This window comes from Mus caroli, unplaced genomic scaffold, assembly GCF_978045245.1.
Source record: "Mus caroli unplaced genomic scaffold, Mus_caroli_1 scaffold_9, whole genome shotgun sequence".
NCBI classification, from domain to species: Eukaryota; Metazoa; Chordata; class Mammalia; order Rodentia; family Muridae; genus Mus; species Mus caroli.
The window spans coordinates 58680001-58707716 of NW_028227264.1; the positions used below are offsets into that span (position 1 = coordinate 58680001).

At 51.1% G+C, this 27716-nt stretch overlaps 1 protein-coding gene across 1 annotated transcript in view; it reads right to left on the bottom strand.

The window, feature by feature from the left end:
- Positions 1-27716, bottom strand: part of Cdh23 (cadherin related 23) — a 383664-nt gene that overhangs the window by 207681 nt on the left and 148267 nt on the right. The window contains exons 7-9 of the mRNA XM_029482781.2: positions 26295-26489; positions 22789-22917; positions 15919-15997 (exon numbers count right to left, since the gene is read on the bottom strand). Of these exons, the coding sequence (XP_029338641.1) occupies positions 15919-15997; positions 22789-22917; positions 26295-26489 (403 nt within the window). The remainder of the gene's footprint in view (positions 1-15918; positions 15998-22788; positions 22918-26294; positions 26490-27716) is intronic.

Below are 27716 nucleotides of genomic sequence, written 5' to 3' on the forward strand. Positions count from 1 at the left end.
GTGATGGAAAAGGCGGATGAAGAGGAACCCTTACCCATTGCCAGGGGGAGCGTAAACTCATACAGCTGTTATGGAAATCAGTATGGGGGATCCTCAAAACCCTGAAAGCAGAACTTCCTTCCACATGGCCCAGTCTGTGTGTGTCTGATGGAGGCTAAGTTAACATCCCACAGACATGACATCTACAGACATGACATCCCACAGACATGGCATGACATCCCACAGACATGACATCCCATAGACATGCTCGCACTTCTGTGTTTATTGATGCAGTATTCACAACAGGTAAGTAATGGATCCAGCCTAGATCCCTGTCAACAGACTTATGGATGGATGGATGGATAGATGGATGGATGGATGGATGGATGGATGGATGGATGGATGGATGGAGGAAAGGTGGTGCGTGTGCACAATGGAACTTTATTAGCTGAAGAGAAGAAGGAACCGTCATTTACAGGAAAATGGGTGGAGCTGGAGATTATGATGTTAAGTGAAGTAAGCCAGACTCAGAAAGACAAATGCATAGAAATGACTTTCAAAAATTATATGTATATAGATATGAAAGTAGAGAGAAGACCACAAAGCAAGAGTGTCTAAGAGGAGGGAGGAGGGGGAAAAGAGAGAGAGAGAGAGAGAGAGAGAGAGAGAGAGAGAGAGAGAGAGAGAGAGAGAGAGAGAGAGAGAGAAGAAGAAGAAGAAGAAGAAGAAGGAAGAGGAGGAAGAGGAGGAGGGGGAGGGGGAGGAGGAGGGGGAGGGGGAGGGGGAGGAGGAGGGGGAGGGGGAGGGAGGAAATATGTGAAGACAGAAGAGGAACTGTATAGGGAAAGGGGGGTCTGTCAAGAGGGGTAGGCTTAAGGAGGGTAGTGAACCTAAGATCTAAGTATTATATTACGTCTGAAGATGACACAATACCCTTCTTTCTATGTCAACTGCTTTTCTTTTTTAAAAGATCACTGAAATGGCTCTGTCGGTTAAGGACATGCCGCTCAAGCATGGGCCCTAGACCCACAGACCAGCCTGGTGTGATGGTGCTGGACTGTAACCTACGTCCCGGAGGGACAGAGCCAGGCTGGTTCCTAGAGCTTACTGGCTGGCCAGTTCAGTTCAGTTGGTGAGTTCTGGGTCAGTGAAAGAGCTCAAAGTATAAAGTGGAAGCCAGGCATGTGGAGAACACCTTCAATCCTAGCCATCAGGAGGCACAGACAAGCAGATCTCTGTGAATTCCAGGACAACCTGGTCTACATAGTGAGCTCCAGGCCAGCTGGGACTACATAGTGAGATCCCATCTTGGGAGGGCAGGTAATAAGGTAGCGAGTGACTGAGGAAGACACTTGGTGTCAGTGTTGGGCCTCCACACACGAATGCATATGGAGAGGGGAAGAGGAGTCACTTGGTGTCCCTATTCCTGATCCCAGGAGATACAACTCTGAAGTCAGGATCTGTGGGTGCCACTGAGGTCCCGATACCTCTCTGCAAGGGCCACACTAGCTCTCTGAGCATGGCCTAGTTTCTTCTGGTCCCATCTGAAGAAGGGACAATCCCAACTCCTTGTGTACCAGGCGCTTCACCTCATTTTCTGCTCCCCTCATCTGCCCAGTCGGTCTGTCTCTGCCTTAGGCATCCCTCATTTATCTTGACCTCCTCTTCCTGGGTGAGTCTCACCACTTAAGTTTCTGTCTCTCAGTCCCACCAGGGATTGCCAGTCCTTCATGTTCCCATAGTGGCTCCCGGACAATGATCCTGTCCATAGGAGGCTGGCATCCCAGAGCACTTGCTCTGTGACAGACACAGTTCTAAGCACTTTATACATAGAGATGTGGCCCGCAAGGGTCCCCATGAGTCCTTCCTAGTGTTCAAACCCTTGAAGGGCTTAGAGACCAAGGCTCTGTTTTCATGTTGGTTTCCCAAGTCCTGCTCTTTTGAGCTTCAGTCTTGTGTGTGTACAACCTATGTTATTCAATAATTCCTTTTCAAGAATCACTTTGAAAGGGATGTAAAGGAAGTGTCACAAAGAGCCAACTGGTCAACCCTCCCAGAGGCGACTGGAAGACATGGGGCCCATGGTTTGCCTCTGTGGCTAGCAGCATGCGTTATCTCCTAAGGCCCAGCCAGTTCTGCTCTCTTAGCTCTAGAGCAATCTGAACCAAGGCTAAGAGGTGTTACAGACTTGAGCACCCAACCAGACCTTGTCCTGAGCAGAACTGACAGAAATAGAAAGTGAAGGAAATCAAGAAGAGAATAAATGGCTTGCCACGCGTCAGAGTCATTTCATCCCCGTGTGTCTGCAAGCTCTGCCACTGGCTGTCAGCTCTTGGGAGTATGTATGTCACGGTTGGGGAGACTCAGCAGCTACTTCCACCCTTGGCCTCCTCTGGTCCCAAGGAGGACTTCCTGTGGCCACACTGTACATCCAGTATTGGGCAGCTCTCTGAGGCCTCTATGCATCACTGAGACACACCCAGGCAACTCTGTCCCTGAAGACTTCAGAAAAAGCAAATCTAAGACTTCAAACCCTCGCTGTCAGATGTTCCTGTGATTCTCAACTAAATGGCCCTTGCTGACATTTAAGAATCAAACCATCACCAGGAGACAAGTCACCAGGCCTTTTAAAACAACACTCGACCACCAGCAGTATCATTACAAAGGGCACTTGTAGCTCAGGCTCCTGGGCTCCGGAGTGCATGAGTGTGTTACCAGCCTGGAGCTCCACAGTGTGGCATTTTTTTTATGCCCTTCTAGCAGGAAGGGTGGCAGAGAGTCACTGGATCCCACCTGTCTGTTTCCCTTGACAAACGCAGCCCCCTTCAGGGGCCCTAGGGTGGTGCCCAGCCAACAGAATGCAGATGTTGGAGGAGAAATTCATTCTGTGCTGGTGTTTGCTCATGTCAATCAATGTCTGCACGTATCTGCTTGGGGAATCTCTGTTTCCAGATATTGGTCAAATATTTGAATGGGGAGCAGCGAGTTAATTGCCTTAGGCATTTCACAGTGAGGAAGATGGAGAAGTGCAGTAAAGCCAGGCAGGAGGCCTGGGGGTGGAGCCCAGATTCCCACATGGGAATAAGGGAAGGGTGTGGGGAGGGGGAGAGGGGGGTAGCCATGTTTGGAGAAGGGACAGTGCCCAGAGCCCACCTGCTGCTTTCAAAGCCAGTTCTACTCCTTGCCCTGTGCAATCCAGACTCAGTGTCTCCATCTGAAAATGGGAACAATAATCCCAGCTCCCCCTCCCCAAGGGGATCTGGGAGGACTTGAGGGTGAGGCAGGTGAACTTCAGCACCCAGGAGGCGTTAACTATTATTTCCGTGTTGCTGCCCTTACTTGGTTCACTCAAAGGTTTCCTAAGGTGAGTCCTAGCCTGCAAGAGGGGGCTAAGGTTGAGGAAAGCGCCTCCCTTGAAATGTGTCTGCACTCTGCCCTCTGCCCTCTGACTGGCAGCACCTTCCTCCATCAGTCTCTCTATCCAGAGGAATGTCCCGAAAGGATGGCCTTTCCTCAGATCCGGAAATACTCCTCATAGAAGCCATGCTGTAGGCTTCTATGCAGGGTGAGTTGCCTGTGTGATGGGTCCTCCCTGGGTCTGTCCTGGATGTGTCTGGTGGGTGGTGACACTGGAGCTGAGGGAGAGATGTCTTCTCCTTCCCTTGGTCCCTTTTTCTTTTCTAATGGCTCCAAAGCACAGGCTTGATAGGAAAGACAGGGCAGGGACAACAGTGCCAGTTGGCCTGGTCTGGATGGCTCTACAGAGGGGAAAACTTTGGGTTGGGGGTACAGATGCTGTTTCATGGGGTCATAGCTCCCAGGGCTCTAAGTTGTGGCTATGTGGGGGCCAAGCTCCAAGTGCAGAGTGTGGGACGATGTCACCCCTATTTCTGTTCATGATTCACTGTGGCTTCAGAATCACGGAGAGGTCAGAAATATGAGGCCATTCCAGTAGCTTCTGACAATAGGGCCAGAGAGTCACACTCCTTGTTGAGACCTGTCCCCCCACCCCCACCCCCACCCCCAACATAGCTCTAGCCATTTTGTTCCATGCCTGTCAGCTACTTCATATTGTTGCTGTAATCTGCCTGCCAGTCACTGACACAGAAAAATAACTTGACTCAGAGCAGGGTCATGCTGACCACATCCCCTGTTAGTTCTGTATGTTATAAGACATTCCACAACTATAAGCTTCACGTAGGCCCATCTAGTTAAAGGTCAAGCACTCCCAGCATCCGAGGATGAGCTGATTGTGTTTTGTTTTTTGCGGTTTTAGCTTTTATAAGCTGGCCCTGAGAAGTGTCCAGAGCACAGCTTTGAGCTGTTGCCCTTGTCGATCAGTCCTGGGGTGTGCACTCAATAAATCATCCCTGTTTAACTGAGATCGGTGTTTGTGTGGTTTGTGGGATGACTCCAGGACCCCAATACTCCTCAAGCAGGGGGTGATCTGCCAGGGGAGGGCAGAAACAAAAACCCATAGAGTATACATACCCACCCACAGGTACTTCCAAAACTTTATGTGAAGATTTATAGAGAGCCTGAGTTTTTTGTTGTTATTGTTTTTTGGGTTTTTTTTTGTTTTGTTTTTGAGACAAGACATGGTGTTTTAAATGTAAATGGCCCCCATTGGCTCAGAGGGAGTGTCGCTATTAGGAGGAGTGGCCTTGTAGAAGGAAGTGTGTCACTGGAGGTGTGCTTTGAGGTTTCAAATGCTCAAGCCAGGCCCAATGTCACTCTCTCTTCCTACTGCCTTCAGATAAAGATGTAGAACTTTCAGCTCCTCCAGCACCATGCCTGCCTGGATGCTGCCATGCTTCCTGCCTTGATAATAATGGACTAAATCTCTGAAACTGTAAGCCAGCCTCAATTAAATGTTTGCCTAAGTGTTACCATGGTCATGGTGTCTCTTCACAGCAATAAAACCCTAAGACGTAGGGTCTCACTATGTAGACCAGGCTGGCCTTGAACTCACAAGGATCTACTTACCTCTGCCTCCTGAGGGCTGGGATTAAAGGGCACCACTCCCAGCTGCTGCTGTTTCAGGAGTCTCATGTGTCCCAGGCTGGTCTGGAGCTCACCATGTAGTTAGAAGTGACCATGAACTTCTGATCCTCTTACCTCCACCCTGCCAGGGGCAGCGCAGTTGCTGGGATTACCACAGTGTCCCACCATGTCTGGTTTATATCTGGTACTGGGGAAGGATCTCAGGGCTTTAGGAATGCTAGGCCAAGCCACAACTCCAGTCCCTTCCCTCCAGCCTGAGGGAACTGTTTTCTCGTAGATGTTCACCAGCTAGACTGCCGCTTGCTGATGCCATTGCTAGACAACATTTCATGAATGCTTACTATGCATCAGGCACACAGTGGGCATGTTTTGGGAAGTTATTCCTTTGTTAACTCCTTTAGCCCTGAAAATATTCTCTTCCCACCGCTACTGAGCCGGAGGCACAGAGAGCAGGCATGCTCGATCAAGAGCATGGGGCACTGGAGCCTAGGCTAGGTGGGGCTAAGTTTGTGGCTGTGGGATCCTCCCTCTTCCCCACAGTAGGCTCCTGATCAATACTGATGACACTAACGTGCTGGCAGTCACATAGGTGCAGGTGTCAACCCCTTTGGTTCCCCAGGGAGGCCATGAGTCACAGATGTGCTGGGTAGGAGGCAGCTGACTGGCTGAAGGACTGGAGCTCCAGCTGGTAGCTTACCCTCCTGGCGGGGCACCCCAGGGATTCCTCTCCTGTAGTCCCGTTCACATCCCCCTCCACTTCAGCCAAGCTGAGCCTGGGACTCAAGAACAGCGATGGGGGTAGGGGGGTTGCTGTGGGTGACTTGGGGCTTAATATCTTTGTAACCATATTGCAAAAGGGCAGGCCTAAGCGGGAGCCTTACGCTTAATCTTTCTCTTTTATTGCTTTCTCTCTTGTATGCTTTAACCTTGCACCAGGTATCAAGCTAGATAAATAAAAACTTTTATTTCAGATTAGCCCCAGCTGGGGGCTGCCTTGAAGGCTGAGCAGTCATCCGAAGCATCTGATGAGAAGGGAGCCAAGAGCCAGGCTGGGTAGTGAGGCTCATCCCAAGTTCAAAGGCCCCTTGGGATATCAGATGGGAGATCATTTTCCGAGGTGGGTGCAGCAGGGACCTGATTAGTGCCTAGAGCCAAGAAGCAAGGAGGCAAATTGCCAGGACACAGGCTCCCTGCATGTCTGCACACCTGTTACCTGCCTCCCAGAATGCTGTTCTACTCAGAGTGCCTCACCTATTGGGCCACACTGCCCTCACCACTGCTATGTTCTTTACTAAATGGTGAGCTCACCAGGACAGTGACACCAGCTCTTGATTCCCAGGGGCTGAGTATGGGCCAGTGGTTAACTGAATGTATGAATGAATGAATGAATGAATCCTAACTTCCAGCCCTGCACATAGACCACAGGCTGACATGATTTGCTTGGTGTCTAGGGCAAAAGGATGAGGGGGTTTTGGAAGCAAAAATCTTGTGGGTTGAATCCTGAGCTATTTGTATGTGTGCTTAAATGGGCTTCATATGCTCAGTGCATCTTAATGTCTGTTTCTCTAGAAGAACTCTGGCTAGCCACATGCTGGATGGATAAGAGACAATGCCATAGCCAAGGCAATGTGTCCCTCATGTGCAGAGAGGTGCAGAGAGAGCCGGACAAGGTGGCCAAAGCAGTGTGGATTAGAATAGCAAAACCCACAAGTCTGCATGGATGGAATAATACGCAGTAGTGAAGATGATCGAGCAACTGATGCCACGCCAGCCAATGTGAAGCCTCTGACTGGAGTGGAAATTGCACATCTCCAGAACACGAGATTCTAAAAACATCAAGTTCAAAGACAACTAAATCCGAATAGTGTGTGATGTATCTGGATGTGACATTTCCCCAAAGCAAGGGGACGACGAAGAGGAGGATTGGAAGGTGTGACCCAGCTGACCTCGAGGAGGGAAAGTGGTGGCTGAGGGAGGACCACACAGGTAGGTGTGAGATGTGAGTACCAGTCTTGCTCTCACAGAGCTGGTGGGCTCTTGAGTGTCCACAATATCATTAAATTGAAGAATGCACTGGGCAGTAGTGGCCCATACCTTTAATCCCAGCACTTAGGAGGCAGAGGCAGAGGCAGAGGCAGAGGCAGAGGCAGAGGCAGAGGCAGAGGCAGAGGCAGAGGCAGAGGCAGAGGCAGAGGCAGAGGCAGAGGCAGAGGCAGAGGCAGAGGCAGAGGCAGAGGCAGCTGAATCTCTGGGAGTTTGAAACCAGCCTGGTCTCCAGAGTGAGTTCCAACACAGCCAGAACTATATAGAGAGACCGTGTCTCAAAAATAAAAATAAAGTCAAGAATGAAATAAAGCAGTCACATGGGAACCAATATTGACAAATCTAAGCAAAGAATTGATCAATTCTGAGGTATGCCAAGTTGAGAGAGAGAGAGAGAGAGAGAGAGAGAGAGAGAACCTAAATGATGTATGGTGGCTACTTTATGATTCTCCCAAACCAGAGAGGCCTTAGAAGTTCATTCAAAGATGAGGGCAAAATCCCAATGAGCCAAAGGGGAAAGCCAAGCAGAGCTCTGTGGGGGTGGTGAAGACGGTGAGGGCTCCCATGGTCCACTGCTGTAGCCACCTTAGCCAGGACTGGGTGGGAGGAGAAGTAGCTCCCATCCTGAGCTGTCAAATGGAAGGGTCCATGACGTCATTCCTGTCCACGGAGGCAAGTAGACTCAAGAGCCAGCAGTGGAGAGATCTAATGATCTGCCCAGGGGAGCAGGCACCTGGGAGGCCACTGCCCCGCCCCCCAAGTAAGGGCTATTCCTGCCTGAGATGCGAGGCATGGGGGAAGATGGGGTGCAGGAAGGGGAGTCTCAGTCTTTGCCATGAAACCTCTGTAAAATCTCCCTAACTTGCGTGATGCACAGGAAAGAGGCCAAATGGCAGGCTGCAGTTTCCTGGCCAAAGGACTCCTGGGCCCCATGTATGAGCCAGGAGGAACGAGCCTGTGCAGGTGACAGAAGGTGCCACTGTGGTGATGCACAGAGCATCACAGAAGGGGATCCTGGGGGAACGGTGGTCCTGAGAAGGGAGGGGAAGGCTCAGGGGAAGCAGTGTGCAGACTTTAGGGGTTCATTTGAAGGAATGGATGACAGTGTGACGTAATGCCATCATTTTGGTATGGGGGTGGGGGGGCAGAAAACTGTGAATAACACTCAGGGTGCGTAGATCATTCAGTTCGCCCTTGCCAACTCAGAAGCTGCGTCCCTAAATACTGTCTAGGAAAGAGAGCCAGGGAATGCTGACACGCTGAGCCTTGGACAGCACACAGCAGCACATTCCCTGCACCTGTGGTTAGAGAGACACAAAGCCTCTCAACAGATAGCAGCTGGCAAGGCAGAAAGGCCCCAGACGCCCATCGTGGCACCGGGCTCAGCTGGTGATGTCTGCCTGGGTGAGGGATGGGGTGTTCCGGTGCAGGTGTGAATGTGGGTCTAGGGTGGGCACTCACAGAGACAAGCAGATCTGCTAATCTTAAGGCATTCAGCCTAGGCCTCCACTAGGACTCAGAAACGTGGCTCAGTGGTTAGAAGTGTGTGTGTGCGTGTGCATGTGTGTGTGCGTGTGTTTCCCTTCATTTCTTTATATTCTCTATTTTCAGACTGTCATTAGGACCTGCTCATACCTTGAGGCCTTACTTTGAAAGGGCTGTGAGGAGCTACTACAGGGACCTGTTAAGGGGCTATAGTCATGTCTTTCCCTTTCGATCCATACGATAACCATCTTGTGAGCCCTAGCCTCGCCAGCCAGCTATGACCAGGAACCCATTGTTTTTCCTTCATACCCACAACCAACAGCCCTGTTACTTCTTTTCTGATCTGCCCTCCATGTCCCCTTGGCCAAGTCTCCGTGGGTCAGCTACATACTAGGGCTGAAGTCTGGAGCTTCCCGGTACCCACAGCGCTATCACACAAGCCAGAAGCTGGGTGTGCCATGCAGATTTCCAAAGTAATTCTATTTCTGAGCTTTCTCTCCCTAGAGGGAGGATTGTCCGCAGCAGATTAATCACAAGGGCTTTGATGTGTGTTGCTGGATGGTCTCCCATGATGGCTGACCCAGCAGGCCATAGCCAGGGGCCTGATGTAGTTGCTGTCGTATGCGTGTATGGGTTCACACAAGTCTGACTATAAATAATGCCTCCCCACCCCATGAGTAGGCATACACACTTATGCATGCGCACCAGCTTTCCCTCCTAAACAATATATTTTCAAAAAGTCTCACCTGATGGCAAATCCAGGAAGGAGTCTGGTACCTAACTGCCTTCTCTCATTGTGCCTGTCCTGTCCCCTGTGTGACCTTGCACATGAGGTTGGTGTGCTCTAAGGTGAAGAATGATGGCTAGAGCTAGCCCACTCCTTATTGAACTTTTATTCTAGACTAGCACTTCCTAAGCAAATGTCTTTTCTCAACATTCTCCACCCCATGAGTCCCTGGAGACCCTTGTTCCTAATTACCTCCCTGGTGGGCAATTTCAATACCATATATGCGATTCACACATAAAAAGAGTTAACATACTTTCTGCTCTCTGTGCCCTTCCCCCCCAGCCTTGAGCGGGCTGAATCAGACCTGTTTCTGCCACAGTCTGCTAACCCACCTAGGGTGGAGTCTTCCAACCTAGGTGAAGTCTACTGTGTGCCACATCTGCAGCTTCCTGTAAGAAGCCACTACCTGCTGAGCAGCCAAGCTTGTTTTCATGACAGATCCTCACAAAGTGACCTACGAGATCCTGGCATAGTAGGGGATGGGTTTCCCCCCTTTAAAAATCAGACCCTAGAATTAAAGTTGAGCCTTGATCGGAGAACTTTGTCTTGGCTCGTTATTTCTCTCACCATCCTTCCTATCCACCCCCAGCTTTCCCTTCAGGAACCCAGGAACCCATGTCCGCTGGCAGCTATAGCCCTCCCACATAGAAAACGTCACACTCTTGTCAGGAGCCATCACCTGTACAGAAAGCACACAGAGCCTCGCATGGCCAGGTACAGCACCATCAGTGTCTCTTGCCCCAAGTGGGGCCCTGGATTTTGCATTTCCAGCAATTTCTTGGGTGACATCAGTGCTGGCAGTCTGAGGACCTCTGTTGTTTACAGAAGTTGGGTGTTCTCTGGAGCCCAGTTCAATGCCTGCTCTGTCACTTGGTAGCTGGGTAAAGTGGACACATGTCTTTTCTCTCTCTGTCTAGACATGGATAAATGCCTCTCCTTCATTAGCTTTTAAGAAGAAGAACTCACCATCAAGCCAGGCTGGGCGTGGCACATGGAAGTTGGGGTCCCATCTCCTCAGTCTTGGGGTGTGTGTGTGCACAGACATCAGATGCTAAAAGAGATCCAGCCTCTTCCTAGAGAGGACCAAGGAGAGCCCTGGATGTATAAGCAATGGAAAGCTCTAGGGTGGGCTTGCTAACCAAATCTATATACCCCAAATGGTCACAGGCCTGCTTCTACAGGAAGAGGCTCCAAGAAAGACCATCTCAATCAGGTACTTGTCAGCAAAGGATGCTCTGTCCAAGGAGACCAAAGGATCCTCATGGCCTTGTTCTCAGAGATCCAGGGGGCTGGGACCTAATCCTGTAGTACCTGGAGCATCGGACACAGGGTGGGGACCTGGGCAGCTCCATGCCTAGCAGGCTCCCCGGTGATGCTGGTCCAAGGACCTCAGTTTAAAAGCTTCCCCAGCTGACTCCCTATGTGAGGAGTGATCAATAGGAGGGTAGAAGTCTGGCCCTTGCAAGGAGAGTCTGTCAAGATAGAATCCAGATGGTGGACTGTCCTCGTTAGGGTTCTACTGCTGTGATGATACACCATGACAAATGTAACATGGGGAGGGAAAGGTTAATCTGGCTTACATTTCACTGTTCATCACCAGAGGAAGTCAGGACAGGAACTCAAGCAGGGCAGGAACCTGGAGGCAGGAGCTGATGCAGGCAGAGGCCATGGAGGGTTGCTGCTTATTGGCTTGCTCAGCCTCTTTCTCTCTCTCTCTCTCTCTCTCTCTCTCTCTCTCTCTCTCTCTCTCTCTCTCTCTCTCTCCCTCCCTCCCTCCCTCCCATCCTTCCTTCCTATTTATTTTACAGGAGTACACTGTAGCTGTCTTCAGACACACCAGAAGAGGGCATCGAATCCCATTAGAGATGGTTGTGAGCCACCATGTGGTTGCTGGGAATTAAACTCAGGACCTCAGGAAAAAGTCAGTGTTCTTAACCACTGAGCCCTAAACCCTGGGTCTTATAGGACCCAGAACCACCAGCCTAGGGATTGTCCCACCCACAATGGACTGGGCCCTCTCACAGCAATTACCAATTTAAAAAATGCCCTGCAGGCTTGCCTGCAGCTCTACCTTACAGATGCATTTCCCCAACTGAGGCTCCCTCCTCTCAGAGGATGCTAGCCAGCACAGTGGACCTTCGAGTCTATTGAAATAAGGCCTTCACCAGCTTCTGATTGTGAGGGCAACAGAGGCCATTCTAGTGATAGAGCTTGTGACAGTAAGATGCATCTTGTTGGGCAGAGGAATAGGGGAACAGCTGGCATGGGGTGAGGACCAACTAGATGTCACCCACTGTAGATGACTACCAAGTGTCAGTCATTTTACAGAACGGTCAAACCAGTTCTGTTCAACTTTGTAGAGGTCCGATGGACAAATCAAAGTTGCATATGGTCAAGGTGTGCCACAAGGTGCTTTGACAGATGCACGTGAGCCCCACTGTCTGTGAGCCCCATAGACAGGTGACAGCTACACACAGTACCTCACCTTGATCTAATCCAGGGAGTGTGGTGCGGCTACCTTAGCTCGATCCTCTGTAGATACCAGTGTGCACCATGTTAGCATCAGACTGCAGAGGACAGTCCCCAGGACTTACTCTGATGAATGACCCTCTTAACAGGATCTTCCCGTCCCCCCATCTCACCACCTTGCCACCTCAGGGAACAGCCTTTTCCTCTCTGTCACTACAAGTTCTTCTTTGTCAGGATTCCACACATAAGGCACACCATGTGGAGTTGTCTTTGGGGATTTGACTTATTATTGCCAGCACAGTAAACACGGGGCTCTTTGATTTTCACAGCTATGAAGGAGTGACTTACTTCTCACCTGGCCAGGGGAGACAGGTGTCTCTTGGGTGCAAGTAGCATCTGGCAGTGAACTGTGAAGTTCCTCTGCCCAGGCCTCCAAGGTGAGGGAGCTGGGCATATGGAGTATGGGTTTAGTGGTAGAGCACCTGCCTAGCATGTGCAAGGACCTGGGTCTCACCCTCATCACTGAGAAGAAAGGAAAGCATGAATGCTTGTACATCAATCAGACTCCTCCTTGGCTGAGGCCCCCTGGGTATCAGTTGCTGGGTCCTGGGAGCTTCCTGGTCCTCCTCTCATTCTCTGTTCTCTCCTTGTGCCTTGACTGCTGGCTAAGGCTGCCACCACCTCTGGGTGGGATATTATAGCATCCTTCCTGCTGGTCTGCTTCAGCCTGCTCTTCCCCAAACTACTGGCCCCACTCTCTCGACTTACTGAGCACCCCGAGCTCAGGCACGGCTTTGTCCTTCGGTTGAAGCCACAGTGGCCCTCCACAGCTCTCAGGACCCAGACTGACCATCCACACATCACATAGCTGGTCCTGTTATCTTCAGTAGTCTGTCTCCTCACAACCCCAGGTGCTCTTTGCTCAGCCACAGAGTCACTGTAAGTGACAGATGTGTCAGACTCCCCTGACTTTGCCCATTCTGCAAATACCCATTCGTGATCCCCATGCATGCCAGCTTTGATGGCCAAAGCTTAGCAAGGTTCCCACTCTGAATGGTTGGGTGTGCAGTGTCTCACAGAATTTTCTTGTTTCTTCTTACAAAGGAAAGTTGAGGGGGGTTCCCGGGGAGCCCCAGCTCATGCTGGTATGTAGCCCCACTGTAAAGATGCACCTCAGCCTCTTCCCTCCCCCTCACTGCCCATGCATCCTGCATAGTTACCCTGGACATCTTTGCAGTCCCTGCACAGCTCAAGTCCACCTTCCTGGCAAAAGTACAGGTTCTTTTAATGGAGATGGTAGCTGGTCCCTGCCCTCCCAGGGCATCATATTCCTGACCTAGACAGCCCTTGGTCAACTGTGGTGGGTGAAGGGAGAGTGCTTCCTGTTTCTGTGAGCACCTGCTGTGGAATCCATGCTCCACTGACTGACCAACTGCTGGTTTGCTTGGCTTGCTTGGTCTTCACAGTAGTACCCTGCCAGGCATGGCCCACATCTGGAACTAAGTCCAGTGAAGTCTCACACCAGAGCAGGGTCTTCTATAGTAATCTGAGCTGAGCTGCAACTTAAATCTAAAACTGAACACTGAGTTTGATGCTGGACTGTGGGCAAGCCAGAAGAAGGGAAATGCTACCATCTTAGCACACAACCAACGGGATGCCCCGATACTGCTTCTTGCCTGTGCCCGCATAGAACCTGGAGCCTCACATAAGCTAAGCCTGTGGGCTCTTACCGAGCCATGCCCCAGGCCTATGTGCCACACGGACTGTCCTTCTCCATTGAGAAAGGCCAGGGGACAAGTGCTCTGTGGCCTTGGGGGCTGCTGTACTGGCCAGTCTGCCTGGAGGCGCATGAAGGATGGTGGTCCTTGCTCAATGCTTTTCCATACCTTGAGGAAATGAATCAGCTTCAAGGATCCCTCTCTGACAATTACTAGTCAATCCTTAGTGTTTTATGGTCATTCAGAGCCATCAGTACACATAGGGATTCTCTTCTCCTTTTCTACATTTTATTTTATTTTATTTTATTTTATTTTATTTGTGTTTTCTCCTTCCCTCCGATTATTTTTTTTTATGTTTTATTTTATTTTTGCAACAGGGCATCATGTGGCCCAGGCAAACCTCCAACTCACCTAATAATGGCCTCAACCTTTCTGATCCTTCCTCCTCCACCAGCCAAGTGCCCACCGGTTTTACAGGTGGGCACTGCCATGGCCGGTTTTACATAGCACCAGAGTGTTAAGCAAGCATTCGGCCAGCTGAATTACACCTACAACCCCAGGATTTTTAACCTTGTCTTATAGGTAAGCACCGTCAAGCCTGCAGCAGGTCAAGCATCTTTCGGAAAGAGCCCTGGCAGGGAGCAAAGCCCTCACACCCATGTCGCTCTGCACGGGGTAGGCAGAGCGTTCCTTGAAGTAGGACTGTTTGTGTTAAGAGGATGATGAGGCTAGGGAATGGCCACTCAGACTTCAGGCTGGGACAGGAGCCTGCAAAGGCCCTTGTAGCCTGCTGTGGAGAGGGCGATGCTACTGGTGCCCAAGGTGGCAGGCACAAGGGAAGATGGGGCCTGTGCCAAGTCCTCTGTGGGAAAGAAGCTTGCCATTCACCAGGTTCCGTGCGGCCGCGCGGGGCTGAGAACAAATTGATAGAGATGGAGCCATAACTTACCACTGAAGGCCTCTTTGCTCTTGGCAAAACAGAAGGATCATTAGTAGTGGGGCGAGCACTCGTGGGCAGATATAAATCCCCTCGCTTGTGGCTGACAAACAGCCCAGAGGGGACAGGACCTCAGATTCAGACAGGTTAACTGCAGGTGCCTATTCTTAGCTTGGGCCTCTGTGCCCCTGATTGGGGCAGGTGGGCCTTGCCACATAAAGACAGAGCCCCTATCACCAGCCCAGACTGCCTAGGTGCCTGAGGCTCAGGTCACCACACCAGTGGGCCCCCCAGGTGGGACCCGACAATGACAAATCATTCTGTGAGTGTACATCAAGGTCTGTGCTGGGCTGGATCCTGGCCTGGACGCCAGAAAGGATCCTGGACATGGTAGGGGACATCCAAAGGATTCAGGGGACCAAGTGCCAATTTCTACAGATGTTCGATGCAGATTGGCTGCCCTGGGGCTCTCTGGATCACAGTATAATAGGAGTCTTGTATGTAACCATAGGTTGCCCGAGGCCCATAACACTTACTCCTGGCTACCTGTGACCCTAGAGAAGCAAGGGGCTTTCCAAACCGCTGCTGGTGGTATTATCAAGAGCAGATAGGTACAAAGTGTTCATGCATTAGCTCTTACAGGAGTAAGCCATGTGACCCACAAACCCCCTTGACGCAAGCATTCTTCCTGTTCCCAATACACAAGTGACAAGTGAGAGACCTAGCCAACACAGCTGGCTCAGGAGATCTTCCCATCTCCCTTGACGCCTATGCCTTTCTCTCCCCTTTTGGGAAACGCTCTGACTTTCTCATCTGTCTGGCTTGCCTGGATACACCAGGCTGGCCCTTCAGAGACTGCACACTGAGCGAGGGATGCTGTGAGCAGGCACGTGTGATGCAGGAGCAGAACCAGCGTTTCTAAGTGGGGGCAGCTTAGCCCCTGGACAGCATCTCAGAACTGCCATGGGTCCATCTATGGGTGAGGCACAAGCTAGGCATCGCCTTACTCCTCCACATCAGTTCAGTCCATGTTCTGCATGGCCAAGGGATCTTTGGGTAGGAAGAGGCCAAGGTGCCAAGGTGCCTCCCGCGGTGATATCCCGGTGCTGCCTATCAGCTTGAAGTGTGACTAGAACGTGAAATCAGACAGCAGCAATACTAGTTGTTGCAAAGTGATGTAAAAATTGCCACCTTTTCAGCAGATAAGAACAGACACCCTGGAGCCCTGCAAGAAGTTAGGTAAGGGTCGCAGCATTTTAGGCTCAGAGCCTCAGAAGGCCCATGGCTTCAGAACTTAGACACACATTCCTGTTCCCAGAGTCCCCAGACACCATGGCCTTTTAACCCAGTTCCTTCATTTTATATCCATTTGTCCCCTTCCTTAGCAAGGATTGTCCCTGGAGGCAGGTCTCAAATGCCATTCAATCTCTTTGAGCCAGAGCCGCCAACAGCCGCTCTCTTAGGCTATCCAGCAAACAACACAGGCTTTGGCTTACCTGAGACAATAGTGTAGCCAATCCCGCGGGGCCGTCCCTTATCCTGGTCCACAGCAGTGATCACCCGCACAGTTGTGCCCTGGTTTGGAGAGAGAAGGGACTTGTGTTCAGTCACCTAGATGCCAGGCAGCTATCTTTCTTTATGGGTGTCCTAGCACCCCACTTTCCCTCCCTAGCCTAACTCGGAAATTCGAGGCTTGCCTGGGAAGTGTGTACACCATGCAGCTTTGCTCCTGACTCACAATGGCCTTGCGCTTAGCACCCACCATTCCTCCATGACACCAATAGTCAAGTATGGAGTAGAGCAAGGGGGCCAAGGACAGACGCAGACAGCTGCCGCACACATCTGGGGCAGATGAGATGGAGACATAAACAGGACAGAGTGGGTATCAAAGCCCACCTGGGGAAGCCTCGAAAGGGGCATGCAGATGGTACCATTTAGGATGGTTTGTGAGGAGTTAGTAGTTTTCCAAGGAGAGCAAATAAAAGGGAAGGGGCCCCAGGTAGAGAATGTAACACGGGCCAGGGCTCAGCTGTGTGAGCCTCTAAGAAGGGATGCTGGTAAGTAACCATCAAAGGATGGCAGTTTATTGAATGAATAAACAATCATATCTATGGAAGACAATGGCATCACCATCAGGACCACGACTTGCTAAGATGTCCTTTGCTAAGAGCAACTTCTACCTTGCTCCCCAGGCTGCGTGACATCTCACCACTGCATATGTCAGTAGTCCCTGCTTGCCTTACACCTGAGGTTTAGGTCCTAGCACAGTGGTTCTCAACCTGTGGGTTTTGACCCTTTGGGGGGGTCACATGATCACAGGGGTCACGGGGGTTTCCTAGATCATCAGAGGGCACAGATATTTACATTACGGGTCAGAACAGTAGCAAACAGTTATGAAGTAGCGATAAAAATAATTTTATGGCTGGGGTGTCACCACCATATGAGGAACTGTATTACAAGGTTGTGGCATTAGGAAGGTTGGGGACTGTGCCCTAGTAGTTTCCCCTGGGTGAAAGACGGCAGACTGGCCCTGTCTCCATCTTTGGTGGGGGTGATGAAAGTATCCTAGCACTCACAAGTGTATAAAGGGCTCACAAGGTCTTGTCTGCTTCTCACACACCTCTGGACAGACAGTTCTCTTGCCTCAGGGCCAACAACATCTCTCCAAGTCCTCCCAGTCTGGCTATGGAGTCACAACAGGAGCCACAAACCCCTTTCCCAGTCTGCACGTCTCTTTCCAAAAGCCCTTTTACCCTCCCTTAGCCTAGAATGCAGAAGATGGAATGATCCAAAGCTCCCTGAGGGAACGTGGGAATATCCCGGGATATATGCAGAGACCAGGCCATATGACAAGCCGTCCTGGCCTCTTCTTTGTCCTCTCCTCCAGGGATCCTGGTTGGATCCTCTGGGCTTGTTAAGAAGCTGGATAAATAGGCCATGTAAAGAACCAACTGACCACACTGTAAAGCGCATCTTTCCTGGCACAGATAGTTACTCAAACACTGGCCCATTGTTCTCAGGTACCCCAGCCTGCCAGTGTCCTAAGACCTAGCCCCTTCCTGCAGATGAAGAAACGGAGGCAGACGGCTGAGAGACTGCTAGAGGTCCCAAAGCAGAGAGTGAGAGAACAGGAAGTCAGGAGCACATTTAAATGCTAAGGGTCTGATGTTCCTGTCCACCAGGTGCCGCGGCCGCCACGGGGTTCTGCTATAATAATGCGAATGTCATTTCCGAATGTCACTGCTCTGTGGCAGGAACTATTCTAAGCACTAGTTCCCGTGGAATTTGGAAATGCCTACTTGCCAGCCATCCCTGGAGATGCCATGTGTTCTAGACTGAGCAGGGGCCAAGGGTAGTCACATGGGAGACCAGTCACCTTGCCCTCCCAAACTTCCTCTCACAGAGGGAGTATGGACAGCCCCTGACTCCCGTCCATGGAAGCCACAGGGAAGCACAGCTCTCGACTTAAAGGACCTACACTGCTTTCCTCCATCACCTTGCTCAGGCTCTTCTGGGGTAGCTGCTCATCTAAGAGTTCACTATCCATCAGGGAAGACCTGGGCTGACTTCCAGTAGGGTATACAACTATCCCAAGGTTTTAGCTTCCAGAACAGGCTTTCTAGAAACGGGGGTAGTTCCATTCTGCCTGGGTGCCTACATGCATCCTACTAGAGGGTTCCTGAGTTGCCCCTGGGCTGCTGGAGCAGGGACCCACCTCAGGATGCCTGAGCATGGAGATCACTAAAGTTCTAAGGCTGAATTACTAAACAATACACTGAAGGGACAGATCCTTCCCATATCCTTCCCTTGCCATATCCCAGGTAGGTTGTGCTGGGCTCAAGGGGACAGGCTAAGGCAGCTATACTGGGCTGTCCAGAGAAGTCTATGGCCTAAGAGCCCTCAGTCCTTGGAGCCCTGTAGACCCCATCCCCCACGCATCCATAACAAGCTGGCTCTGTGGGACACGAAGATAAGGGGCCCCCTCTCCCAGCCATAGTTGGAGCCGAGCCTCTGCCGGGCAAGCTCTGCCAGGCTCCCAATCAGGTTTGGGGTTTCATCTCTTTTTGGGTAAATAAATCCACTTTTAATAAAACTCTGAGCTTTTAATACAAGTGCAGACAGAAGGCCTGAAAACGTTATGAGAAGGAATTAACAAGGAGGTGTGGGGGCTCCTGGGAGTCCACGGCTCTTGTTTCAGAGTCTCAGTGATTATATTTTCAATATACTGCAACTTATTTCCAAAGACAAGGAACGAGGAGGAAGTGCAGCCTGCTGGCACAGAGCCGGGCCCCCAAAGATGAGTCCACGCTTGCAGCGTGTGGCTCTGTGGGAAGTGAGGCTCCCAGGGGCACGGCCAGGAGAGGGAGAGGGAGACCCTGCTCCAGCTAGAGGGCTGAAGACAGACCCCTACTGAGGGAGTCTTGCCTTCCTCAGGCACTCACGCTGTGGGAAAGAGGTGACCTTCTGGGAAACAAGGCTCTGCTCAGAGAGGTGACAGGTGCACAGGCCTACAAGGGCCTGACGCCTTGTGACAGGAAGAGAAGCAGAGAAGCAGTTAGGGGGTTGATTCCTGTAAGTCTGGATTTCTCAGTTGTTGTTTTTCTATCTGTGAAATGGGTATAACAGGCTCTACTGTCCAGCAACTGATATATAGACTCATGCATATGAACACACACACACACTCACTCTCCTGCTTGCTCTCTCTCTCTCTCTCTCTCTCTCTCTCACACACACACACACACACACACACACACACTTCCTCTTCCCCCCACCCTATACACAGGAAATATAACTGACACTATAAAGTTGGGCCCTAGACTTGCTGCATGATCACGTGAAACTTTAGTGCTGTGTCTGGGACTATGCATACACTTCTTTCTTTCTTTCTTTCTTTCTTTCTTTCTTTCTTTCTTTCTTTCTTTCTTTCTTTCTTTCTTCCTTCCTTCCTTCCTTCCTTTCTTTCTTTCTTTCTTTCTTTCTTTCTTTCTTTCTTTCTTTCTTTCTCTCTCTCTCTCTCTCTCTCTCTCTCTCTCTCTCTCCCTCCCTCCCTCCCTCCCTCCCTCCCTTCCTTTCAAAAAAAGAGATGCATTTATTGTATATTTGTGAGTGCAGTGTAGCTGTCTTCAGACACACCAGAAGAGGGCATCAGATCTCATTACAAATGGTTGTGAGCCACCATGTGGTTGCTGGGATTTGAACTCAGGACCTCTGGAAGTACAGTCAGTGCTCTTAACCACTGAGCCATCTCTCCAGCCCCTATGCATACATTTCTAAACACCTTCAACTAGTTCGGATACTGAACATCCCACTCTGACAGGTTCCACTCCCGAGCTAAGGGGCTTTGTCTACACTTGAGCAGCTGGGACCCGATGGGGAAGAACCGGTTAAGTGAGCGTCCCCTGGGTGCCAACCATGCGCTGGGCATGATGGGTATGCAGAGATGCTCCTAACCCCTCCCCTGCAAGGAGGACACATTCTTGGAGCTTTCGGGAGTTTGCTGAAGCTCACAAGGTATGGTGGGTAAGCAGGGTGCTTATAACTGGGGAATGGAAGGTTGAACCTGGAACAAGCCTGCCATTCCAACAGAGACTGGAGAACCAGGACTCTGCTTGGAGGGCAGGAAGTGGGGCACAACCTGGGACTTCACTAGAGGGAACCATGTTTCTGGACCAAACTGGACTGTCCCGGACCTCAGGGACTACTCTCCATTGCCTTCCGTATAAGCTTAGCTGGGACACCCCAGCCCCCATTTCCCTGCCATGATTAAGGACTTGAAAGGTGACAGGTGACATGCAGTTTGCTTTGGAGGTGTGAGGGGTGAGGGGAGCATTACTAGGATGGGGGCTGGCTGGTGGGGGCTACTGGGGACTTCCAACGGGAGCTGCCACAGCAGATTCTGAGGCAGAAAATCCTATTTCTCAGTCCTTAATTCCAGTCAATTCCAGTCAAAGGGCTGATAGGCATCGCCGGCAGTAATTTGTGCAGCCTGTCCTCGCCTTTCACCTTCTGTCGGCCCCTCGCTGACGGGCAGGCTGACATGCTGCTGTTCGAGTGAGGAAATTAAAATTTGATGCAATAATCCCAAATAAGAAGGATTTTATTAGGTAATATATACACTTTAGATGAAGCTTGCTAGCCTGATACACTGATAGAGGGAAGTATACATGCTGGGAGCCACAGATAAAGGGAGGGGGGCAGGAGGGCGGGGCAGGGTCTTGACAGGGACCCTGGGAGCCCGGAGAGAGGGCTGGGCATGAGGGATGCCTGGGTCCTCCCATCCTAGGGGTATGGAACAGGCCATGCTGCATCTCAGCCCAGACCCAGCTAAGGAACGAGTGTGCGAAATCAGCGCGTCACACTAAAGGGACACGGAGATCCAGATCAAGGCATGGAAACTGATTAGCAGCCTGGAGACATGGGGCCTGGAGCTTGTGGGGATTGGCTTGGAGGGGATGGGGAAGCGGGGATCCCTTTTCCAGTGGGGGAGCTAAGAGAAGCAGATGCACAATGGGACTATTGGGCTGGTCAGTGCCTAGAAGAGGCTGGAACCCAACTCACTGCCTCATCTGTCTTCCTCAACTAGGCTGCACCCCTTGAAAAAGTACTCACCCTGCCCCCAAAGCATGGGCACAGTAGCTTCTCAGGAACTTGCCAAACCATGGGTAGCATGAATACACAGCAACATGCTAAGGTCTCTGAGCTAAGGGAAGGAAGTCATATGAAATGGAACAGAGGGGTCATGAGATGACCAAATGCGAAGGAAGACTCACTTGCAAATGGTCTGCTCCATGGAATTCTCTAGAAAAGAAGGATGTAGCATACTTAGCCCTGGACAGTATATACAGGGCACCCAATAACTCTCTGGGAGATGGGTATGAGGCTAAATTACTGAATGAGTGCACAGGGTGGGGGTGGGGGTGGGGGTGCTCTGATACCTGATGTAAATACCTGTGCAAGTTACAAAGGAATTGTCACGGAGACTCAGAGGATGCTCGGTTCAAATACGTGGACTGTGACCATGGCATGAAGCAGGATCGAATACCTCACCCTATAACTAATGGACCCACCCAGTCACCAGCCACCACAGTTTGATGTCTGTGAGAATGGGTCCTCTCTGGAACCATGTGGGGGCTCTTCAGAGTTCCTCTGGTGACCCAACCAACATGATGCTGGTGCATAATAAGCAAGGTGGCCTGAAGCATCTTCTCTACACTCTTGGACACAGTGTGCTGGGAGACCTAAGAGGATCCTGGGTCGACATTCCAAAGATGGGGCGTCAGGGTTACGCAGGGATTCAAAGCAGTCTGTATTCCTATGTGAATGTTCCATGAGACCAGAATTGACTGATAATTTAGCTTAGAAATCAGCTGTACTACAGCAGGGAGGGGTGGCTAGCTCTGACGTGGAGGATGAGCTACAGAGAGGGTCTAGGAAAGGAGGGAGAGAGGTGGTCTCTGGGTTAGTGACCTAAGTGGCAGAGTCACAAGAGGGCTGCTATGACCAGAGTTTATATTCATTCATTCATTCATTCATTCATTCCATAGAAACTCACACATCGCACCATGCCCATCAAAGACTCTGTCCCTGCTGAACCACAATCCCAGGCAAGCACAATACCGACCGGCAGATGCTAGTCACAAAGTTAGGTGGTTTCCAAGACAGTGACACCCACCCATAGTTTAGCCAGGGTCCTGTGGGGTGGACCATGATCTATTTTTGTCCTGTGAGACCTTCTCCCAATCACAGCCCATTTGACCAGGTGCAGCTGTGTAGCCCTAACCCTGTAGATTGTGACCTCTTTGGGGATCCAAAGACCCTTTCATAGGACTGCATATCAGATATAGTACATATCAGATATTTACATTACAATCCCTAACAGTAGCAAGATTAGTTATGAAGTAGCAATGAAAGTAATGTTAGGATTGGGGGTCAGCGCAACATGAGGAACTGTGTTAAAAGCCTGCAGCATTAGGAAGGTTGAGAACCACTGCTCTAAAGGAATCAAAAGATAAGCTGATGACATGTGATGTAAATACAAAATCATGCAGCTTTCTTGAAACCTGAACTTGAGACCCCACCCCCCCCCAAAAAAAAAAGAGAAGGAGTCCTTAAAGAGGGCAAATGGGTCCTTGAGCTACCAGGAACAGCTTGGGCCTGAGAGAGAGGTCTCACAACAGGAAGAAAGCAAGCTGTGTCATTGTGTGTGGCACACACAGCCAATGGAGGCAGCAGGTCTGTGGAGGGCATGACTCAGCAACATGGATGTTTGGCTGAACTTAAGTCCACAGCCATCCCCAGCACGGGCTAGAGAATCCACTCAGGACAAGCATCTGTCTTCCTGCTCTGGGGCTGGGGGCGGGGCTCACCGGAGGAGAGTGCTCGTAGATGTTGGTACTGTAGGGCAGGTTGATGAAGATAGGATCCATGTCTTGCACGTCTGTGATGATGATGGCCAGGTTGGCCAACGTAGACAGAGGTCTGGTCTTGTCTTGATCCTTGGGAGACACACAGAGAGAACAGGAGCACACAGCCCTGGGTTAGAAGGATGTTGTGAACACCCACGCATACATACATAGGGCTGTGGTATGTGACCTCTGTATCCACCAACACATACATAAACCCTTACACTCCTGCAAGGAGACCCAACAGCACGAAGGTTCTTTGGTGCTCCTGAGATGTTCAAGAAAATAGAAGCAGGGGAGCCTGATGGTGCTACAGTAGAGGCTTGGGCTGAGGTTGCTCTGTTGGCCCCAGGGCCATGGCCAAGGACTAGCTCTCCTGAGTGTGTGTGTGTGTGTGTAGGGGGGAGGACCACTAGCTTGGGTGTGAAAAGAACTGTTTGTTGTGTTCTAGGGTCATTGTTCCTCATCCCAGGTCAGGGGGTGCTAAGGGGGGCCTCTGGCCTGCAGGAGACATTCCTCTGTGGGCTCTGTTTGCTAGTCAGTAATTTCCAATCAAACCAGCAGAGGGAGCTCCAGGGCCCGTGCCATCTGAGGGCCTCCAGGAAGCAGTGTGTGCCCTTGGGAACAGGGCGGGCAATATAGAGCCCTTCTACTCAGAAACCTGGTCCTAGGAAGCCCACTAAGAAAAAGGAACACCAAAGCCTGTGTTCTAAGACCCTAAATGCTCAGGAAACCGAGGGCTGTGTAACATCCCAGTGCAATTAGACAGCAAAAGCCATGATAACAAGGACTGTCATGTCCTAGGTAGGCCCTACCCCACTCACTGTCACAGGCTAGACTTTTAGGTGGTTTAACAGAGACGAGACAGAGACAGAGACAGAGTGAGACACACATACAAACATACACAGACAGACAGACAGACAGACAGAGAGACCCAGATTATCTACAGTTATACTGCTGAGGAAGTACCCAGAACCCAAGTATGGGGCATTTCATGTAGAAACATCTGCCTTTAACAGCCTTGGTTTGGGGCCTCACGTCAGGCAATCTCCAGCTTGTAAAACAAATTCTCAAAGCCCTTTGTATGAAATGAAGGGCTCTAGTAAAAGACCCGATGGCCCCTGGGCTTACAAATTCTGCTGGGACTTGAGGAGTAACTGTGTCTATCCAGGTTAACTTGGCCTTGATTCCACTGGGACATCCTTGATTCCACTGGGACATCCCCCTCCCCACCCCCCATTATATGAATGAAGCCTGGGACTGGCCTCTGCCCTCTGCAGATGGTGCTATGGAGTCTATGGGAGGAGAGATGACTTCCTAGCTATCCCTCAGATACCTCAGGGACAGACAGGGAGGGCACAGGAGGATTGTTGGAGATGGGAGGGAAGAGATAAGTATATATGTGGGCACAGGAAGGAAGTCTGGTAGCACCAGGAGTGTGGTACACTATACCAGTGGCCTGAAAGACCATGAGCCAAGCAGGAAGCTGGTTCTCTTGAGTAAAAGATGCTGGTGGTTTGCACTTGCTACCAAGTAGCCAGCCTGGTACCTGATATCCATCCCATCCCGTGGTTACAATCTATTTCTTTGTATACTTGCGGCATGTAACCCATGCTGACAAGAAAGAGGGATGGATGCAGATGAGGGCCTATCAGGCCAATGCATCCCAGGAATGGCCCTACGATCTGTGGCTCTCTTCTCCTTTTCTGGGACACATACAGAACCAGCATGTTGAGGAAGTGCACAGTAGCTACAGATGGCTATTCACCAGTCCCAGGAATCCCTGGTGGCAGCTTGTGGGGGAGTGGGTAAGTGGGGGGTGGGTATTTACTGGGAAGTCTCAGCCCCTCCCTCCCTGTGGAAGGTTCCTCAGGACCTGATTGTTGGTAGATTGCCAGCAATCTCACTGTATGCATCATCCCAGCAGAAGCCTGGCCTCTGGATGGACCTAGCCACCCACATTCCTTCTTGAGCCCAGCTCTGGTCTAGTCCTACCTCCCAAAGCCATTTGAATGCCAGGCAGCAATTATCCCATAGGGCAGCTTCAGTGAGAATGGAAGCAATCACCTGCATGCTTCTGGGCCCAGGTGTAATGAAGGGGAGAGGCACAGAAGTTGGGAGTAGGTGTGGCCAAAAAGGGGAGTCCCAGACTTTTGAGTCCTCTCCACTCCCTAAGTCAGTTTTATTCTATTTTATTTTTATGTTGGTGTCTTCCTAGGGAATTCATCTATAACGAGGAGAGAAAATAAGATGCCTCAGCAGGGACCTCCCAGAGAGTCAGGCAAGAAGTTTGCTTTTCCTGGCTCTGGGGGCTTCTCCAGGTCTCCACCAAGCAGGAGGGAAAAACTCCACTTCTCAACCCTCAACCCAGGTTAGATCCAGGAATCTGAGATGTCAGCTGCCACGTGGGGTCTGGGGTAAGCTGTTAACTCTGCTGCCACATGGCGCCAAAGCCAAAGGCTTTCTCTGCAGCCTCACAGGGCCAGGGCAGGAACCGTCTCTGCAGCCAGACTGGGTACTGAGGGTCAAAGCCAGTGGAGCTGAGGAAGAAAGGATCTCAGGACTCGGCTTGCTCCTAGCCTGAGCTCTACAAGCAGATATGAAGGATGGACAACGGAGTGTGGGGTCACCTGTAGCTTTGCAGGCCACTGAAGATGCTGCTGTGTTCTTAGGTGTCAGCTGGAGTGAGGACACATGGGGCTAGGACTCTGTTTAAGATATGCCTTGCCTAGCCTTCGGTTCCTTACAAACAGCTATCATCAAAGGCCTACCTGCATGCTGGAGACCTATAGACACCTGGACATGGGATGTGGCAGCCAGAGCCCAGGACCGGGAGTCAAACAACCTGGCTTTGGATTCTTACTTCCCCACTATTCATCGACTGTGGGAGTCTCAATGCTGACATACATAAAATGGGCTAAATTTCCTTTCCCCGACTCACCCTGCAATTCCCTGGGGTTGGGCAGGAGGCTTAGCCCAGTGGATACTCTTTGGTGAGGAAGCATTATCATGCTATGGGGTTTTTGTCAGCAGGTTTGGACTGTTCTATCCCTGCTTGCTGAATGATGTCAGGACACGGCTGAGTTGATAACCCTGGTCTGTGTCCCAGAGGCACCTGCACCAACCCTCCTAAGGAGGTTGCTGGTATGAACTCTGCAGCTGGGGACAGGAGTGACTTAGGCGATCCATTGAATTGCCCCTATGCCTTAGTCTTCTTGTGGGCATCTGTAAAATGGGCATCTCAACAGTACTAGTAGGTAGGTCCTCTTGAAGGCTACTAGATAGTCTATCTGAGGGCTAAGAACAACGTCAGAGACATAATGACACCACCTGTCACTATTAACATGATCAGATTCTTGATTGTAAATCATGAGGGGCATGGAGCTAAATCAAGTCTCCTTGGAATACTGTTTCCTTCCAGATGAGGGGAGGCAGGAGGTGGGCACCGGAGGCCCAGGGCAGCGACTCACCGTGGCATTGACTGTGAGCTGGTACGCCTGCGTGACCTCATAGTCTAGCTCCTGGATCACGGTGACTATGCCTCGGGCACTGTCGATGGCGAAGAATGGAGAGGGGGGCTGGAAGGAGTAGAGGACGCTGCCCCCCGCGCCCAGGTCAGGATCGGTGGCGTTGACGATGAAGATGGGTGTCCCCACTGGTGTGTTCTGGGTGAGAGAGCAAAGGAAACCAGAGGATGAGTCTCACTTCATCAGAAGCAGCTGCCTCCACAGCCGCCCCGCAAAGGCCATTAACCTCGCCCCTGCAGCCAACCGACCGGCCTGTCATTTCCATTCCAAGCGGGTTTGGAGGAATGTAAAATGCATGATTTCCCTTTTCCCCTTTTTGATGGCCTCCTGGTGGCCGTAAGAGCACTGGCTCCTAAGAAGGCCTGCTTATCCCAGAGTCCTGGAAGAGGGGCCTCTGGTCCCCAAACCCATTTCTTAGTGGATTCGCTTCCTTTGTCCAGTGTCCCCTTGGCTGCCCAAGCTGCAGCGGATTGCCCTGGAGGGTCACTAGGAAGCTGCCTGTGGGGACTGGTCAAGGGCAAAAGTGGGAGGTGTGTACCTGGGTTGAGGGGGGGTGCCTTGGAGGCTCCGAGGGGAGGGGCACCTCATGCCATCCCCAGGTCTTGACAGCATGTCACCAGCATGTCACCTGCCTCCACCTCCTAGAAGCCTTCCAGGAAGCCTACTGGTCTGATCTATATGAATATGCAAATCTGTCCCCTTCTGATTCAGGGTGGCTGGTTAAGGCCACTTCCTCACGAGGCTGAGACGGGTTACCACATTCCTCAAGAAGGCCGCAAACTGACAGTTAATATGCTACTTTCTGTAACTCACCATCCCTGTCCGTTCGCCTCGGCCAGTTCTCACCCTTCCCTCACGGCCTGTAGTGCCACAGGCCCTGTCTGCCCTGCCTTGGATGGTGTCTGGCACACAGGCTAAGCAGTAAACACCTGTGAGCACAAGGGCACAAGGGCAGCATTAGGCGCTATATTCCGAATGTCTGCCTGTACCACCCACCCATCCACCCTCATCTCCGCAGCACTGGCTCATCATTGGCTGTGGAGATTTCTCTACATGGTAGAAAGCTCTGGACATGTTGGAGAAAAGACGCTTGGATGAGGCTCTTTGCAGAGAGGTGGGGGGGGGCACAGAGAGGGCAGCTGGTCTAAAGCTCTACAGCGAGGAGGTGGGTGAGCAAGGCCTTGGGTTCAAGTACTGCTGATTCTAGCTAGGCACATGATCCCAACAGTTACATCAAAGGCTTCCCTTCCACCCTGGCATTGGCTGTGCTGTGCCAACTGGAGCTTCTAGAGAGCACAGCCACTGAGTTGCTATGGTCCTACGTAAGCTGGTCATTTCTTTATTGGCCACCAAGTATGGGGCTAC